At 43.9% G+C, this 20,533-nt stretch overlaps 1 protein-coding gene across 1 annotated transcript; it reads right to left on the bottom strand.

Annotated features, from left to right (window-relative positions):
- Positions 1-9,496: 9,496 nt before the first annotated feature.
- On the bottom strand, positions 9,497-16,808 carry LOC119315869 (RING-H2 finger protein ATL7-like). Its single transcript, XM_037590325.1, has 4 exons — positions 16,614-16,808; positions 11,773-14,744; positions 11,648-11,733; positions 9,497-10,100 (listed from the first exon to the last, which is right to left on the bottom strand). Exons 2-4 carry the CDS (start codon positions 12,064-12,066, stop codon positions 9,710-9,712), a joined length of 771 nt encoding a protein of 256 aa, XP_037446222.1. The 5' UTR covers positions 12,067-14,744; positions 16,614-16,808; the 3' UTR covers positions 9,497-9,709.
- Positions 16,809-20,533: the final 3,725 nt, after the last annotated feature.

Genomic DNA, 20,533 nt, shown 5'->3' with positions numbered 1-20,533 from the left:
AAGAGAGGCATCGCAGAAGACCTCGAACGGTTTGGATTCATCAGGAGGAGCCAGAACTGGAGCAGTGACCAATTTCTCTTTCAAAGTGTTGAAAGCGATGTCACATTCCGGAGACCAAACGTACTTGACGTGCTTCTGGAGAAGGTTAGAAAGAGGCTTCACGATCTTTGAAAAGTTCTCAACGAACCTTCGACAGTAGCTTGCGAGACCAAGGAAGCTGCGTAGTTGCTTCACGTTCTGAGGTGGTTCCCAATTCACAATTGCAGACACCTTCTCAGGATTCACCGCTATGCCCTTGGCAGAGATGATATGCCCAAGATAGAGAACCTCATCGAGCCAAAACTCGCACTTTGAGAACTTGGCATAGAACTAATGTTCCCTGAGCTTATCGAGCACCAAACGCAAGTGCTTGGCATGATCTTCCTTGTTCTTCGAAAAGACCAGAATGTCATCGAGGTAGACCAAGACGAAGTCATTTGTGTAGGCGTTGAACATGAAGTTCATCATGCGAGAGAAAGTCGGAGGAGCGTTGACAAGGCCAAAAGACATGACAGTGTATTCATATGAACCATAGCTTGTTCGAAAGCCGTCTTGGAAATATCTTGCTCACGGATTCGAATCTGGTGATAGCCCATACGGAGATCAAGCTTGGAGAATACTTGGGCACCTTTGAGTTGTTCGAACAGCTCGTTGATGTTGGGAAGTGGGTACTTGTTCTTGATAGTCTTCTTGTTCAATGGACGGTAGTCGACACAAAGTCGGTCTGTTCCATCCTTCTTCTTCACAAAAAGAACTCCACAACCCCACGGAGAAGAACTAGGTCGGATGAGACCCATTCGCTCTTGAATATTGAGTTGCTTCTTCAGCTCCTTCAACTCTTCAGGTCCAAGCTTGTAAGGACGTTTGCAAACAGGTTCCGTGCCAGGCTCAAGATCAATGACGAATTCAACTAGCCGGTACGGAGGAATTCCTGGAAGCTCTTCTGGAAAGACGTCTTGATATTCGCAAACGACTGGAATTTGCGATATGGCATCCAGTTCACCCTTCTCATTGAGAGAAAACAGACGGATGGTATCATCACGAGCGGCAAAGACAATTACATCCTCAGACGAATGAGTCAATTGAATCTGCCTGGCAGCACAATCAAGATGCGCCTTGTGCTTAGAAAGCCAATCCATTTCGAGAATAAGATCAATATCCGAGTTGCCAAGGACCATTGGAAAAGAAAGAAACTTGCAATCGCCCAACGTGATAGTAACATCCGGAGCCAACATTTTGGTGTTCATGAACAAACCCGGAGAAGAAACCGCTATCGGCTTAGGCAAATCAATAGTATGCACATCATGCATGCATGCAAAAGGCTTCGATAAAAATGACAAAGATGCACCAGTATCAAAAAGAACTCTTGCGAGAATGTCACTAACAGGAAGGTTACCCATAATCACATCTCGTGAGTCCTCTGCCTGGGCTGCGTTCAACAAGTTGACCTTCGCAGACTTGGAGTTATGCTTGACCATAGCTGTACTTGCCGATCTCACAGGAGGAGGAGGGAGACGCCTCTGATTGAATCATTTGTTGGCATAGTGACCCTTCTATTGGCACTTGTTGCACGTGACCTCTGAAAGCGGACGGTGATACGGAGCACTCGATCTTGGAGCTTGAGACGAAGTCTTGTTCTGAAAGCCAGGGTTGGGTGGGTGGGAAGATCCACTGCCACCTTTGCTCTTCTGCTGATAAGGCTGACGGAACGGAGGAGGAGGAAGCCAATACTTCTGTTGCTTAGCCACTTGAGTTGAGGAAGAAGGAGTAGCATCTCTGACTCGCTTCTTGGAAGCACCACACTTCAGCTGAGCAGTCTCTTGCTTCAATGCCATGTTGTAAAACTCATCGTACCTCCTGGGCTCAAAGAGAACGAGAGCTAGCTGGATTTCTTCTCTGAGACCACTCCTGAACTGGTATATCATGCTCTTCTCGTCAGGACGTCCTTCTTAGCAAAACGGGCGAGCTTGTGAAACATCTTGTTGTACTCGTAGACAGACATAGAGCCTTGCTTCAGGTTGCGGAATTCCTCACGCTTGCTTTCAACCACGCTCTGAGGAATATGATGAGCTTTGAAGTCTTGACGGAATTCATCCCAGGTAATCACACGGCCTCCTCTGGAATCTTTGTACTGCTGAAACCATTCTGCAGCTTGGTCTTTGAGTTGGAAGGAAGTGAACTTGACAAAGTCCTCAGGCCTGACGTTACTGCACTCGAAATGCTTGCCTATGTCCACGGGCCAATCATCAGCGTCTGTTGCCTCAACACAATTGCTGAAGGTCTTTGGCTGGTTAGCAAGGAACTGGTTGAGTGTAGCAAAGTGATTCTGATTGTTGCCCTGGTTCCCTTGGTTGCGCTCTTGAAGAAGTTGCATGATCAGCTGCGTGTTTGCATTGGTAGCGGCCATCACAGCTTTCCATGCCTCCGGAGGTGGAGATGGTGGTGGCGGATCAGGATTCGGAGTCGTGCACGTTGGAGGAGCCATCCTGAAGAGGTTGACATCCATTAGCACATTGATAGACAAATATTGAAGCTGAATCAAACGGGTTGAAATTGCAACATATAGTCTTCACATCTGAACAAAATGAACAAATGCATTCCAATTGAAATGGTCACATATCCATAAATTGAGAAGCCACTTAGAATTCAGGTAGAAGAAAAAAACAACACCAAGGTACAGAACAAGAACGAATACTCGGTAAGGATCACCCAATCTCAAACCAAATATCCGTGGAAGAAGAACTAGAGCTACAAGAATTCCCACCTATGAAACTCCCGAACCTTTCCGGTTATGCAATCAGGTGTTGGGGATACAGGGGAAGCATAATATCTCACCCAAATCTAGCAAATCCTACATCCAGCTGTATCCATCCTTCAACACATAACCGAGAAAAACTTCGGAAATCGTCTACCTCAACCTTCGAAAAGCATCCGTTATACCAGTTACGGCAATACTCCCGAACTCCCGCCCTAGTACTGGGTGGCGTCGAGGTTATCTCATCAACAACTGCATAAAAGAGATTTTCGATGTCGGCGAAACTAAACTCAGGTATTCCAGAACTGCAACGATAAAATTGTGACGACAACACGTCGGAGCTCAACTCCCCGGGACACTGCCACAACCCCTAAATGACAGGAGGCACCAAGAACAATGTTCTCGTCACAAATCGATCGGAACGATTCCAAGATACCCGCGTGATCCTAAATTTTTTTAGTGAAATTTGAGAAGAGAAGAGTCAAAACTCTACGTCGGGATGCCTCACCAGAGCGATGAAGGGACTGGGGAGTAAAAAGAATTCCTAAACTCTTCGATATATAATTCCTAAATGACTCAAAACATTTTTCTAGACTCAACAACGCCAGCTAATTCGATCAAGTAGGGGGGGCTCCTAAGGTCGGGGAAGGCTCTGATTACCAACTTGTAACGCCCTCGATGCGGCTATATCTCCTACATGTCGAAGCACGACTTAGAGGCATAATCGCATTGAAAGAAATGTCGCAAGTAAGGTAATCTTCACAACAACCCATGTAAAATAGATAATAGGGGAAAAGGTACATAGTTGGCTTACACTCGCCACGTCACACAAAATACATGAATAACATTACAATCATCAAATACACTCATGGTCCGACCACGGTACCAAAATAAAAGATCAACCCCAACAAGCAACATGGTCCCTGATTGCCCCAACTGGGCACCACTACTGATCATCTGGGAAAGACACATAGTAACAATGAGAGGCTTCATCGAACTCCCACTTGAGCTCAAGCGCATCATCTGGAACGGTATCGTCGGTCCCTACATCTGGTTTGGAAGTAATCTGTGAGTCACGGGGACTCGGCGATCTCGCACCCTCGCGATCAAGACTATTTAAGCTTATAGGTAAGGCAAGGTAATATGTGGAGCTGCAGCAAGCGACTAGCATATATGGTGGCTAACCTGTTCGCAAAAGAGAGCGAGAAGAGAAGGCAAAGCACGAACGAAGAACTATAGAACAACCTACGTCAAACATTACTCCAACACCGTGTTCACTTCCCGGACTCCGCCGAGAAGAGACCATCACGGTTACACACGCGGTTGATTCATTTTAATTAAGTTAAGGTTCATGTTATCTACAATCGGACATTAACAAATTCCCATCTGCCCATAACCGTGGGCACGACTTTTGAAAGTTCAAATCCCTGCAGGGGAGTCCCAACTTAGCCAATCACAAGCTCTCACGGTCAACGAAGGATATTCCTTCTCCCGAGACATTCTGATCAGACTCGGCATCCTGGTTCTACAAGGCATCCTCGACAAGGATAAAACTAAACCAACAACACCACCTAGATGTGCCGACAAATCCCGATAGGAGCTGCACATATCTCATTCTCAAGGCACACCGGATGAGCAAGACGTCGGGTAGGCCAGCCCAGAGTTGCCCCTGGTAGCCCCGGACATCGCTCGGTTGGACCAACACTTAGAGAAGCACTGGCCCGGGGGGTTAAAATAAAGATGACCCTTGAGTCTGCGAAACCCAAGGGAAAAGGCTAGGTGGCAAATGGTAAAACCAATGTCGGGCATTGCTGGAAGAGTTTTATTCAAGGCGAACTGTCAAGGGGTTCCCATTATAACCCAACCGCGTAAGAAAAGCAAAATCCGGGAACATAACACCGATATGACGAAAACTAGGGCGGCAAGAGTGGAACAAAACACTAGGCAAAAGGCCGAGCCTTCCACCCTTTACCAAGTATATAGATGCATTAAGATAACAAGATATGGTGATATCCCAACAATAAACAATGTTCCAACAAGGAACGATCTCCAAACTTCACCTGCACTAGCAACGCTATAAGAGGGGCTGAGCAAAGCGGTAACATAGCCAATCAAAGGTTTGCTAGGACATGGTGGGTTAGAGGTTTGACATGGCAATTTGGGAGGCATGATAAGCAAGTGGTAGGCATCATAGCATAGGCATAGCAAAAGAGCGAGCATCTAGCAATCAAAGATAGAAGTGATTTCGAGGGTATGATCATCTTGCCTGCAAAGTTGTCAGAGTTGACTTGATCCTCGTAAGCAAACTCAACGGGCTCCTCGTTAGTGAACTCGTCTCCCGGCTCTACCCAAACAAGACAAACAAGCAAAAGGAACACAATGAACCACATGCAAAGCTTAAACAAACAAGATGCAAACATGGTATGCTATGCGGGATGCGATATGTGATGCATATGCAAGATTTGACAAGGAATGATTAAACCTGGCCTCAACTTGGAAATCCAAGGGTTCCACTGGAAATGTGAGGTGATTTCGGTTGAAATCGATATAAAGATCACCGGAATCGGATGCACGGTTTGAAAATGGCAAGCAAAACAAATATGGCACCGGTCTGCGATAAACAGCAAGTAGCCATCTAAATGCATCAAGATAATTATGCTACAGCACTCAAACATGACAACAAAATACATGGCAGGGATCCATTCATGATGCTTGACAAAAGATGAACAATGAGCTACGGCCAATTCATCAATTAATAGGTTCAAACAAGCATGGCAAAAATGCAAACGATAACAGATTTCAGACTTAGTGAAATTAACACAAGTCTGTAATTTAACATCAGGTAGCACACTTTGGAGCATGAAAACTATATGCTACAGGAACTTAACATGGCAAAGCAAGGCATGAAATGGAGCTACTCCAAGCACTTAACAAAAGTCCCTTAGTGACCTTGAGCCAAAAGGGATCGGAAAATACAATTGCAAACATGTGAACATGGCAAAAACATAATCAGATTACAGACTTAGTGAAAAACTGGAGCATGCAAATCTGTTAACGAGTAGGCATGTTTACGAGCTCGATGCACTCACTACAGAGCAAGGCATGACCAAACTAAGCATACACCCATCAAGAATATATATCATAGAAGCTAGACATGGCAAGAACAACAACATAGCATGCACGGATCACTAGCAACATCCTCGGCAAAATCGCTCACAAGACAACAATCTGCCAGGATTCACGAAATAGCAAAAGTAGAGCTCGATTGACTCAAGGTAGGGTGCTCCATAAATGCAAACAAAGACATGGATGGATAGAGCACCACAATATTAACAAATCATCTTTACTAATCATCCTCAAAAGAGGCACGGATCACTAGGAAACAACATGAACATATGGCATATTGACTAAAACAGATCAAGGACTTAGTGAAATTCTAAGTCCCTGAAATCAGCATTGACGAATGCACTACTTTGCAAGTTTGTCCTAGTCACCACACGTATCACAAAAATACATAGTAAGCACCTCTATAAAGATGGCATGGCATATAACAAAACTCATGTAGAGCTCAGGAGCATATCATGCACACATAAATCATTGCAAAAATGACAAATAGCTATTTGATGAAACAGATCTGACAATTTAACTAAATAGCCCTCTTCCAACAGCATTTCGGGCATTAAGATGAGCTCAAATGAAAATGATGCAATGAGATTAAATGATGTACTCTCTGAGACGAACATTTTGATATGCTACACGCGCAAATCGGAGCTACGGGTGCGGAGTTACGGCATGAGCAAGAATGCAAAAAAAATACTAGGGAGAGGGAAAAAGTCAACCCTCTAGGGTTTCACTGTAGCTCGGATCTGGATCGCGGTGGCGCGCACACCGAGGTTCATCGGCGAGGATGGTAGCGCGGCGACCGGAGCTGAGGGAGCTCACCGACGTGGAGGGGCTCGTCAGGGCGGCGCCGGCTTGCCGGGGCGAGGAGGCGGCGCTGATGGCGGCGGACGTCGGCGGCAAGGTAGCCGCGGTGGGGGCGGCGAGGTGCGGCCAGCGCGGGACGGAGCTCGGCTCCGGCCGGCGAGGTGCGTGGCGGAGGCGGGCGGCGCACGGGACGAAGACGGCGGCGCGGTGAGGGCCTCTCGGGCGCGGGTGGCGCTCGGGAAGAGGAGGCGGGGCCCGGTCGCAGGGGCGGAGAGGGCCGGTCTTGGGCCCGGCGGGCCTTGGCGGCGGCGGCGGGAACGGGTGCCACATGGCGCGCGGTTACAGGCTGGGCGCGGTGGCGCGGGCGGCGGACATGTCCGGCCCGACCGGATCTCGTCCGGCGGCGCGAGGAGGAGATTTCTAGGGTTTGGGGGAAGAAGACCCGAAAATTTCGGGAGAGGATCTATATATAGGCATAGAGGGAGCTAGGAAGCTCCAAATGGAGTGCGGTTTTCGGCCACGCGATCGTGATCGAACGACCGAGATGATGGGGAGGGTTTTGGGCCACTTTGGAGGGGTGTTGGGCTGCAACACACACGAGGCCTTCTCGGTCCCTCGGTTAATCGTTGGAGTATCAAACGAAGTCCAAATGGCACGAAACTTGACAGGCGGTCTACCGGTAGTAAACCAAGGCCACATGACAAGTCTCGGTCCAATCCGGAAATGTTTAAGCCCAACACACGAAAAGAGGTAGAAAGGACCACCGGAGGAGATAGGAGCGCCGGAATGCAAAACGGAACGAGGAAAATGCTCGGATGCATGAGACAAACACGTATGCAAATGCAATGCACATGATGACATGATATGAGATGCATGACAAAGGCAACAACACACGGAGACAAAAACCCGAACCCGAGGAAATAAAATAACTTAGCGCCGGAAACGGCAAGAGTTGGGATACATATAAGGTAAATGACATCCGGGGTGTTACAACCGGCTACCCTCGTATCGTCCCTAGTTGATCGTGTACCGTGTGAACTCTTATGTATCCGAGGATCTAGCACATGTGTGACTTTCTTGTGTCGGTTTAGTGTTTCTCCCGTGTTTTCCCTTATGTTTCTCCTCGTTTTCCCCTTGTGTTCTTCGTGTTCATCGCGGGATCCGCTCCTTTCGTGAAAGATCGGGCGATTAGGGTTCTACCCTACATCAGAGAGAAACCTTGGAAATCCATTATAGAGCAAAAATATTTGTCTGGGAAACCAAACCTGTTTGCTGTCAACCCCACCCAAACTTTCTAGATTTTGGAAAGGATTCTTATCCATCATCTAGAATCTGAAGTTTGGATTTAGATGGAAGGTTGGCAAGGGAGAGAAAGTTAGGTTCTGGGAAGATACTTGGTTTGGGACTTCCCCTCTAGCTACTCAATTTTGGCATGTTTACTTAATTTGTAATGAGCAAACTAAAACTATTAAAGAGGTATGGGATGGGGAAACCCTCCAGTTAACTTTCAGAAGGAACTTTGATGACAAACTCATGGAGCAATGGTATCACCTAGTTGAGTGTGCTAAGAGCATTCCCCTCTGTGAGGATACAAATGCACTGATATGGCAGCTTGAAAGTAAAGGGGTTTACTCTTCAAGCTCTCTGTATCAAGTCATCAATTTCCGTGAGGTGCAGCCAATTTTCATCCCTGCGGTATGGAAACTTCGGGTACCCCCAAAAATCCACATTTTCTTATGGTTGTTCTCTTATAACAAACTGATGACCAGAGACAATCTGAGGAAAAGGCACATCATTAAACCCCTTGATTGTGTCTTCTGCACTGATAAAGAAACCAACTCTCACTTGTTTTTTGATTGCATTGTAGCAAAAAACATCTGATCATTTGTGACTGACCACTTCCAGGTCCAGATAGGAACAAGGTTTGGATCTGTAGCCGAATTCTGAATCTCTAACAAGAAGAATGTTGCTTTAAATATAGTTTCTTCAGCAGTCCTGTGGTGTTTGTGGAAGTATAGGAACTCTATCATCTTTAACAACACCATTTGGACTTCGATTTCACAGGTGTGGAGACTAATCCTCAGACCCCTCAAGTTTTGGGCGATCTTGGCCCCAAAGGGTGGCAGGGCTCGTCTGGAGGTTTTCCTGACAGCGCTAACAGCCCTCTCGCAGCAACCACTGAGAATAACGAGTGGCTGATGCTGAAATGTTACTCAAGAGATGGGGTCGTGAACCAATGGGGCAGGCTGAAGATCTCTGAAGATGACTGGAACTTCCATTCCCCAAAGAAGCAGGGAGCCTCGATGGACAAAAGCAGGCTGAGCAGCCCGGTCTCGACCCTTGCCTGCTGGTCCCCTCAAGCGGCTACAACACCGCCTTTCAAGTTGAGGAGGTCTGCAACGATGGGAGAGGGCACATCTCCAGAGATTTCAGTCTGATAGTTTACTGTTCTAGTTCAGGCCTGTGTGCCGCTTCGATCTATAATAGATCTGTATTCCGGTTTACTTTTTTTTCTCCTAGTGCTCTTTTAAGGACGAACTGCTCCTCTAAGTGAGCTGCTGTAAAATTGGATGACGAGTTTTGGTTTCATTCTGAGTAATGGAACCGGGGAGGTGAGCCTCCCTGTTCATCTAAAAAAAATGATCCAATTCAAGGTCGAGATTGTGATGTAAAGTGTATGTACCACTACATTTTCCCATGAACAGAAGTTTACTCCCTCCGATCCATATTAATAGGTTGTACTAGATCAATGACAATTAATATGGATAGGAGCAGTAACACGAAAAGAACGTCTCCAATATCATTTGTGGTCCCGCAACCAAGACAAAACAAAAAACCTCTATTCTTCTATTTCCAGTACAAGATTAGACCTTTTTCCCACCTCTAGAGTCAGTTTACCATTGATGCAGATCTTTGTGCGCCTCTTATTAATCCTTCTAACAGCAGCTAAACATACAGCAAGACAGTAAAAAGCCTTATTTCTTTTGCTTACACGTCAGACAAGTGGCAAGAACTTGGAGACCCTGCTGTTTGAGTCGCGATGACTACAACAACTGATGCTTCCACGTTAGTCTGCTGTGATGGGCCGTCACTGATCCTGCCGTCCACTGCCTGATCCTCCGGTCGCGTGTGCTCATCTCTAAGGCCCACATGATGCTGCGCATTTGAAGAGCAGTCCTCTTCGATGGCTTGTGTTTCCAGATCGGTTGGAGCGACGCTGGCAGCTCTGGGGGCAGTCAGGAGCGATACTCGGCAAAGAGGGCAAGTAGTGTTCTTAGAAAACCAGTGGTCAATGCAATCGATATGGAAGGTGTGACCACAAGGTGGTATTCTCTGAAGCCGCTCATCTGCTTGATAGTCTGCTAAGCAGATCGAGCACCTGGCAAGAATGTTTACTGTTCAGCAAAATATAGCTAACTAAAAGAAGAATGCGGTGTAAAATTGCAGCAGGAGTGGATATCATTGTTGGCTAACACACTAGGGATGGAGAATACTTTGGCAGAAGTAGTGATGGAAATTACACATGCATGCCAAACAACAAAGCCTAGGGGAAAGATGCCTTTCTGCTACTGCGGTTACTGCAAGTAACATACTACTGTCCTTCATACAGCTTCAGGCGGATAAAATAAGCCTTGGAAAGCCTTGATTTATTTTTGAATGTTGAAAGCCTTGATTTATTCAAGCGGAAATGACATATTTGTTGAAAATTCTTAGAAGTCGGGTCTTCCTACTTTCATATGATTCATGCAGGACTTTCTTTCAGGACTTTGGCCATAGCTTGGAAAGCTTGTACTTATGTTGGTTAGAAATAGACCGTACCGTGCATGTTAGCAGCAGCCAGTATTTGAATTCTTATGTAGCTACTTTCATTTGATTGCAATAGAAGTGGGTGCATCCTGTCACTCTTGATAGTACACTATTTATGCACACCCATGTAACTCTACTTTTCTTCAATGACAACAGAACAACAAAATCTTTTACATCACTTGAAAGTTTTAATAAATGACATCATGCATTTTAATTACGCTACGTTCCCAAGCGTAGAGATGTCCACGGATTTGTTTCTAAAGAAGCTAGTCCATAAACACTTCATAGGGCATATTACATATTAGTAGCACTCCCACTACTTGTTATGGAAAGCTGGAAACCCACATCCTTCCTTTCCCTAGCTTCCTTCTATCGTACTAGTAATCTAGTATAACCATTAATTAGGGTTATCAACCTTGTGCCAACTGAAGGATCTCTATTTATTGCAGTACCAGCGTTGATTTCTCATGTTCAACAAATTTCCGAATATGCACCGTCCATGAGTGCCTTGCTAGTGGTTCACAACTGGCTAGCTCGCACTTAAGTGCATACACGGATTAGCGGCATAAAGATGCAGACTCTAGCAGCCTTGATTAAGAACACATGTGTCCACTACAGAGCTAATTCTTATAAGCTACTAAAAGGACAGATTCAATAGAAAGTTCAACTTCAAATCATCATTAAACCATATATTGATAGTACTGTCAGTACATACAACATTTTTTAGAAAACCTTATTTTCACAAACATATCATAAGGAAAGACTATAAGTGCCTCTTGGGTTTGTGACTATCTTTGCCACATTATTTTTGTCACACTTGCCTAACTTGAGGTGCTCAAATTCTTAGCCACACTTTGGCTTGCCTTAGGGAATCTTGCGACATTTTGTGTGTGTATGATATGTGGGGCTTATTGCTCACAAAAAGATTCTTGCCTTAGGTGTGGCTATAACCAAACACACACCTAACTTGGCCAAACTTAAGGTGTGGCTAGGAACCAAACAGTCTCTAACACATTTGAGACAAAAAGCGTAACAAGTGATTGTTAATTGATGAGATACGGTCTAGTACAAGTGTACACCACTATATTAACTGCATTAAGGAGACAAGGAGCGGATCACTGACTGTGTTTCCTGATCAAGAAGCTCTCCTTGAAGATCACAACTGGCAACATCTCACGCATCTCCTTATTTATGCCACACTCCAACTATAAATGCAGATATGTTCAAATAAAGATAAATCAAACAATAAGATTTGCAATACACCAAGTATATTTAAGAAAAGCATGCATGGGGGGAACATAAATGGCCAACTTATAGAACAAGTAGAACAAGTAGAAGAAGAGAAGCAAGACGAATGTGAAGAAAACTGGCACATGCCAATTCGCTCTGCGCCGCCACAGGTAGAACAAGTAGAAGAAGAGAAGCAAGACGAATGTGAAGAAAACTGGCACAGAGAAGATGAAGGCCTGGTATAGTTTAAGCTCAGGCGATACAGCGGAGCAATAGTCCGGTGGATCTGGGGAAGTACAAGAAGACATGGCCAAACCAAAATGCACTTACAGAGTCCCTAACTGGCACCAAAATCTCTAACCCCAGTGAACTGTAACATTCCTAGATGCTATGAGCTATCCTGTTGTGTCTTGGTCTCCCATCCCATGAACCAACTGCCGGCCTCAGCACATATCACAAGATACAGTAAGCTAAAACAAACGAGCTTAAAGGAAAGCCAACGAAAAACAAGCACCAGTCCCACTCCCAGCCACCTAGCAACCTGATCAAAGAGAAGTAATGCTACTGACAGTGGATTCCCGACTAACAAAAACACGCGCTCCTCTCTGCTGATCCAACCGGTGATACCAAATTGCTCGCGAGAATATTGTCGGAGGACCTCCCCAGCCTAACCTAACACCGCGAGAGCAGGAGCAGAGAGGTATACGCCCAAACAGACAGCTATTTCCAATCCACCTGAATTTAACACATAATTGGCACGAGATGGGTATGAACAGATCGCGATTCGGCGTCAGATACTGGGGAGGCCGAGGTCGCGGGGCCGGAGCGGCAGCGGCAGCGAACTGAACTAGGAAGAGCAAGAACGAGAGAGGAGTTCAGGCGGGTCCAGCGAATATGGGCGGCGGCGGCGCAGATCGGGCTGGGAGGAGAAGCGACTCCAAGAGCTAAAAACGAACAGGGAGAAAAGGAAAACAACGGCTGGGCTCCCAGGCGGCCACCGGCCAGCCTATTTTTCTTTACAGTCACCGGTCACCAGGCCAACGGCTGGGACTGTCTATTTGACATTTGACTGTTTTACAATTCAGTAACATTCACAACTGTTTGTCCCAAAAGCCCCCAACCGGACACTGCATAATTCCTTTTATTTCGGGATAAACGGGTCAGGCAGAACCCTGACCCGGTTTCAACTAAACCACACCACCACCAATCCTCGCTGCACCGCTGGACCACAGCAAACAGCTCGCCATGAACTTGCTACTCACGGAAATCTCCAGCCCCTCCTACATAACATCATAGAGCTCACCTAACACACATCACAAAAGGAAGAAACAAATCAGGCCGATGGCCATGGAAGAAGGGTGGGAAGAAGAACAACGAGCAGTTCAAAATCAGATAAGGCAGGCAGCCATGAGAGAGAGGGATGAATCTGGAGAGGAAGGTGGAGGTTTACCTAGAGACAAGCGTGAAGGAAGAACAACAACTAGGCAATTGGGGAAATCTCAGGAAAATCAAAAGGTCAGGCACAAAAACTACTGCTACCCCCTAGTACTTCAACTCTTCACCCGCTTCACCTCTCTTACAAGAAAAATCCACAAAACAAATGCGTCAGAGAAACTACATACAGCTTAAGAAACAATCAGTAGACAAGAACTATATACTCTGGAAATAATTCGTCACTAGCAGTAGATAGAACTTGGATAGTTGTATAATTTACACTGCAAGCACACATAGTGCCTGGATTGACTCTGGAATGAACAGTAGCACACCAAGAATTACACTGAAACTGGCTAAAACAGACCAAGGATTACAGTGCAAAATCCCCTAGTAATTACATAGTACTCCCTCCGTCCTATGATGTAAGACGCTTTTTGACACTAGTGTAGTGTCGGAAAACGTCTTACATTATGGGACGGAGGGAGTAATTCCCAGTGCAAATTGCATAGAAATTACAGTGGAAATTACATAGAAAAATACAGTGGAAAATTGCATATAAATTTTAGTGTATCAATGTAAGAATGCATCAAAACTTACATCGGTAGAAACCTATTGTATTTACACTGTTAAGATACTACTACTAATTGTACTCTTACTGACATTCCTTTTCCAAAAATGCAGATTGGGAGCACGACAAGAACAATAACAAAAGATGATCTACTATCAATGTCACAGGAAGATATCATCCTAAATGTGAGTACCAAAATCAGTAGCAAAACACTTGCATGAGAATGATCAGTACATGAAAAAGAAAAACTCACACACAAATACATTGCAAGAGTCATTTTCATTTACTGCGTTCCTACAGTCAGGCATTATATACAAGGTAAGAAACTAACCCCCATAAGTCTCAGCTGAAGACGATTTGATTACTTAGCTTCCCCATTTGCAATTCATTAAAAACTATTTTTAGTATTACTATTATTTCAGTATTACTATTACATCAAGAATTCTGGTTTAAAAACATGTCGCATACAGGTACATTCGGCTAATGGTACAACACAACTGAGAGTGGAGGAGTCCGGTAACAAAACACAAAACAGCAAACAACCCATCAGTACATTCTACAGTAAGACTAATGAAATGGAGAAAAATTCATGAATACACAAAAGTAAGAGAGAAATTTACAACTTTAGTATTCTTGTGCAGACATTTGAAGAACTGGAAAACGAAGCTACACGAAATGAAGAAGGTGCAGAAGAGCATAACCCGTGGCATGCAGACCTGTTTGGCACCATGAACTTGGAACAAGTGGGTACATGAAGACAAAATTTCAGTAAGATACATATCATAAAAGTTGAAAACTAGTAAGAAAATTATGAATGAGGCGAAATGCTAAAAAATGCAGGTAACTGAGGATGACCCTAGTTCAGCAGCAACACAAGCACACAACACTTGCCAGAATAATGAAGAAAGAGAAAGGCCAAAAACAGACCACTCACATGAACAAGATGACAACGAATACCTTGACGAAGAAGACACTGAAAGATTCCTGCAAAATGAACAAGAGGCTGCATCAGAAGGCAATTTGATGAACACTAGCAGCAACTTCAAGCCACACCTAGGCATGCAATTCAAAACAAAGGAAGAAGGCCAGGAATATATCAACTTCTACTCCAAAATCGCTGGATTCTCAGTGGCAGCACTAGCAGCATCAAGAACAACAAGCAAAAAGAGGAACAATGAGGTGACCAGAATAACTATGAAGTGCAACAAGTGGGGAATTAATGAAAATAAATAAAAAGAAGCCAAAATTCAGGAATTACATAACTGAAATCAATGTAAATACACTGCAAAAATGGGGGAATATACACTGTAGATACAATGTAAACCATCATAATTCTAGGGGAAATTACACTAGAATCAGGGGCCATATAAATGTGTCAGGGATTACATAGCTAAAAACATTAAAAATACACAGTAACTCGTGTAAATTACACTGGAACTAAGGACAAATTACATTGAAACTACATGATGAATTACACAATAGTTATTGGGAAAAATAAATACAGATTAATTCCATTGAAGCTACAAGATGAATTACACAGTAATTCTTGGGCAAATTACACAGTAACACTACAACATGAGTTACACAGTAAGTCTATATTGAATTACACCCGACAACTACAAAGATGAATTACAACTACAAAGATGAATTACACAGTAAATTCTATATTGAATTACACTGAAACTGCATGATGAAATTACACAGTAAATTCTATATTGAATTACACTGAAACTGCAGGATGAATTACACAGTAATTCTATATTGAATTACACTGACAACTACAAAGATACATAGTAATTCTATAGTAAAATTACACTGAAACTACATGATGAGTTACACAGTAAATTACACTGAAACTACATGATGAATTACACAGTAAAAATGTGGCAAAATACACAGTAAAAACTACTAATTCTAGAGAGAGAGAAACACTGAAACTATAGGCTGAATTACATAGTAACTACCGTGCAATTTGCATAGTATATTACATCGAAACTATGGGGATTACACAGTAAGTCTGACACAAAAAATACACAATAAAAACCTAGTAATTCTAGAGTGAAAAAACACTGAAACTATGGGCTGTATGGGCTGAATTACATAGTAACTACAATGCAATTTGCATGGTATATTACACTGAAACTGAGGGGATTAGCAAGTAAGACTCAGGCAAAAAATACACAGTAATTCTAATGTATGCCACTGAAACTCTAGGGTTACACATCAACACTCGGCACAACCAAAAGATACAAACCTGCATCAGATACACAGTTACCAGGGGCATTGCAGAAAGCTTAAAAAGAATACATTGCAGAAGCACATAAAAAACACCCCCAGGCAACTAGGAGGAACCTAAGTACATCTAAACTACGAGGAACATATGCACTTGCAGGACAAAAGGGGACCTGCAACAGAGGGCATAGGAGGAACCTAACTACATATAAACCTACCGAAATCCAAACATATACAGACCCTAGAACCAACACGGCCAGAGGAGGGCAAACACCCATCTGCCAGCAATCAAGCGAACCACCTACCAACACAAAACTGATCCATACATCTATCTGAATCACAAACTAGTCACGCATGAACCTACCACGAGCAGAGGAAGAACTCAATGGCGGACAACACGAAGCAGACAAGGAACTATGGCGGGACAACGTGAACCATAACGAACCACAAAAACTACAAGCACCTACCATGAATCTACAGCACCACGGCCCTGGAACACAACACACACCTACCACGAACCCTAACAAAATCACATCAGCAAACTGACCTCCTAGATCTGGAACCTATACACCGAGAAATGAACAAAAAACATGCGCTCGCGAGAGAAAATGAGAGACCAACCAACCGCAGGAGGCGAGAATCAAAGAGAAATTGGAAAGGAATCAAGCTCCACGGGTGGGGGATTTGAGAATCGACATGAACAGAAAGGAATCGCCTCCGCCGCCCGAGCGCGTGTTCCTCTCTCTGCCTCGCTATCTCCTCTCTCCCTTGTCGCTATAGTACCGCTCAAATGAAAAGGGAAAACCACGCCCAGAATTCAAATAGGACAAAAACCGGAAGGGGCGAAGGGGAGGGGCGCGGAGCGGTAACGGGCTGGGACAAAAAAACGGACCCGATAGAAAAAACAAGCCCAAAGACCAGACAGCCAGGCGCGAATCTCCACGCAACAGCGGACGGCCAGCGATTTGAATGTTCGCGAATTGAAAAACAGTCAACTGTAAAATAGCAAATCCGTAATAGTGCAGCTGCACTAATTGGGCTGCACGAGTTCATGCGGTACACAATAAAAAAACTCACACTAGAAAAAAGACAATTAGTATTTTGTGTCATCATTACACTATAAAAAAAAGAAAGTATGTGTTTCTCATCCCATCGAACGCTCCCTACTTTGCACAAATCAGTAAAGAAATGACAAATGCGTGCATTTATTTAGGCTTAATAAAAATTTAAAAAGCCATAACTTGTGATTCAAGTGTAACATCCCAAATTTTCAATTTGGAATGTTATACAATAGGTCATCATGTATATCATATTTTATTTTGCTTTTGGTTTTGATCCTAAAAAATCTTACGCAACTCAAGGACCCACGGAGAGAGTTGGGGATTTCGTTATTTACATATTTGAGTTTTCTCAAATTATGTAAACAGGATCATTTGATTTTATTTATTTTATCATCAATTATTTCTATTACAAAAATATGAGAGAGGGAATAAAATGACTTTCCCAAAATATAGAAATATTGAGGATTTAATAAAAAATCAAATAAGTTTTATTTCGGAGTTCTTCGGTACTTTTTTTATTTGAATTTAGGAAAAATGCGCGTTTTTCAAAGTTGTAGTTTGGGCCCAGATAAATGTTGACTTTATCAGGCTTGATTTTAGGAACCCGGCAAAATTTATTTCGTGATTTTTGGAGTCCGTTTAGTATTTCTTTTTATTTTTCTTCCGAGCGGATTTATTTAAAAAAACGGAAACCGACTACGGGCCATACGAGGCCTGGACTCCGCCGGCTAAGGCTATAAAAGCCGCCGCCGCCGCCCGCCCGAGTTGCGCGCCTTTCGAGTTTCGCCGCCGCCCGCCGGAGTTGCGCGCCTTTCGAGGTTCGCCGCCGCCCGTTTTTCCGTGCAGTTTTTTTTAAAAAAATTGTTCGTCGTTTGTCTTTTTCGTCGGATTTTCCGCGGTTATTTTCTGATCGCGATTTCTGATCCGATTTTCGTTTTAGTATAACTTTTCGCTCGTTTATCGGAATCAGGCGATTCAAGCGCCTGGAGTTTCGTCTCGAAACCCTCTTTTCGAATAATCAACTTAAGCAAGTTTTTGCTACTATAAAATTTGCCCTAGATCCATATTACTAGAACGAAGTTGTTTTCTCGCCGTTTGATTTCTTTTGCTTCGTTCGATTTGATTCTTTTTGCCAACCAGAGTTCTTAAGTTGAACCTTCTGGTTAGATCTTCTATTTGAGTTTTACCTGTGCATTAGATGAGTACTTATTGTATGCTTGTTGTTTGTCTGCGATAGAATACCCGGATTGCGCCGCTTGTTACTTCGAAACCCTAGGTCTCGCGGATCATCAGCAAGGCAAGTAACACTTTGATCATACCTTTTCTACAACCCATGTTTTATTGCATTAGATCAATCCTCTCACATTGCATGATTAGGATCTAATTAAACTGTGGGATAGGAAGTAGATGAGGTAGTACCTATCACCTGTATTATTATGAAACCTTTGGGAGTTACTTCTACGTTTGCTTATTATGTCATGCTATGCTAGTAGACATGGATTGGGTGAGTGAAATCCATGACAGATGTGAGTTGATAATTTTAATGGTTTATCTAAGGTGGCAACTTAAACACACATCTGGGTGGATTGAGGCACCTGATGTCTATCAGGACTTGCCTGTTTTTTTGGACCGCCACCCAGGCTCAAAGGGATCATAAGATCATTCATGCTAGTAACTTCCGTGTGCAGCCACAAGCCATTATGGGCTCTGGCATAGTTGACTAAGTCGTGCGAACTCTTACGGGTAAACTAGCAGATGTAGGGGAAAGTAGGTGTACCGGTCTACCCACACGTAAGGTGCTAGCGCTTCTGAAAGACTGTGTCTCGGTCATCCGTCTTCTCAAACACCATGTAGTGCGAGAAACCAAACAGAGGCGATCGAGTCTTGTGGGGAAAAGTGCGCAAATCTCTGCAGAGTGTACAAACTAATCATGATTAGTCGTGTCCCCGATTACGGACAACTTGAGTATCTAGTACTTGAATATCATGTGAATCTCAACATGTTACTTCTAATTAATGTTGTTGGGTTTTAATTGTTCACTTAATTGGGATCGGAATGCTGTCAACCATTCTCGATGTTTAACAACTACCATGATAGTTAAATAAATTTATTCCTTTGCAGTAGGGAAAAACTAGCTTTACGCAAAACTGTAACCATAGAGCTTTCCACCAGCCATATATGCATATAGTATAGCTGTTTCATTCCATTACTCTCTATGTGTTACATTGCCAGCATATTCCATGTGCTGACCCGTTTTTGGGCTGCAACTTCTCATGTTGCAGACTTTTCAGACGACGAGTAAGGTGCTTTTAGGTCGTGTCCCTATACTCAGTGATGCCGTTGGAGTTGATGGACCCATTTATCTTCCGAGTCTTCCGTTGTTATCGTTATTAGATGGCCTTAAGCCATATTTATTGTAATAAGTTCTCTTTGAGACAACGATTTAATGAGTGTGTGATTGCCACTCTGCTATAAATCCTTCGATGTATTGTGTGGTGTCAGCATTACTGATCTAGGGATGAAACCTGAGCACAGGGCACTTGATCCATTCGGGTCGGGTCGCCACAGAGATGGTATCAGAGCACACGCTGACTGTAGGACACGACCACTAAGTTAAAGCCATAGATCACCATTCCCTTCTCATTTTCTAACTCCTCATCTTTTCTACTCTTTTAGGATGACGAACGCGAAGATTAAGTACGCCCAACCGGATGAAGGCACACCATTTGGATTTCACCTGAAGGAAGTCACCAAGTACCTAAACATTGGATTACCAAGCTTCACGGGAACCTTCAACGCCACTCTGCCTGAAGAGGAGCGATGGAAGATTCAAACTCACGTTCCGGGAAGGACATTCGCACCAATCACGAAGCCCATAGATAGTGTTTTCAATGCACCAACCTGGAGTCTGGGAAGGAGCATGGCAGCTCATATCACCATAGGAAGCATTGGAGAAGTTTACCAAGAAGACCTCAAGGACACTATCTACCAGATTTGCGGACGCCGAGATGAACAATGGGAGTTAGTCAGCACCAAGAAGGATAGATCCATTGCATCTTTCATCCAGGAGTTAAACCAGCATATACGACGCCACGAGAACCAGATGTGCAATGATATGATAGAGTTGAAGAATGCAAAGGCAAGGATCATCGAGCTAGAAGGAGAACTGAAGTCTACACGCAAGGACTACATGGACGAGATCATAGCTCTAGCAAGGCACAATGGCGATCTTAAGCAGGAGATTGAAGAACTCAAGAGGAAGTTAGCATCCACGGAGGAAGACGAGTACGTCGCATGTCCGGACAACTACATCATCATCGACGACACCGATTCGGATCCAAGTGAACCCGACTTTGAAGACGAAGCTGGAGCAGATATCATGGAGTCTTCCACTGGTTCAAATTTCTGGATGACCACCAGATAGTAGTAGCATTTCCCCCCTGTAAACATTATAGTTCGAGCACTTTTGCGATAGTTTTA

Source organism: Triticum dicoccoides, chromosome 6A (genome assembly GCF_002162155.2).
Source record: "Triticum dicoccoides isolate Atlit2015 ecotype Zavitan chromosome 6A, WEW_v2.0, whole genome shotgun sequence".
Taxonomy (NCBI): domain Eukaryota; kingdom Viridiplantae; phylum Streptophyta; class Magnoliopsida; order Poales; family Poaceae; genus Triticum; species Triticum dicoccoides.
Note: the sequence above shows the minus strand (reverse complement) of the source record. Positions and strands in the feature narration are given on the sequence as shown.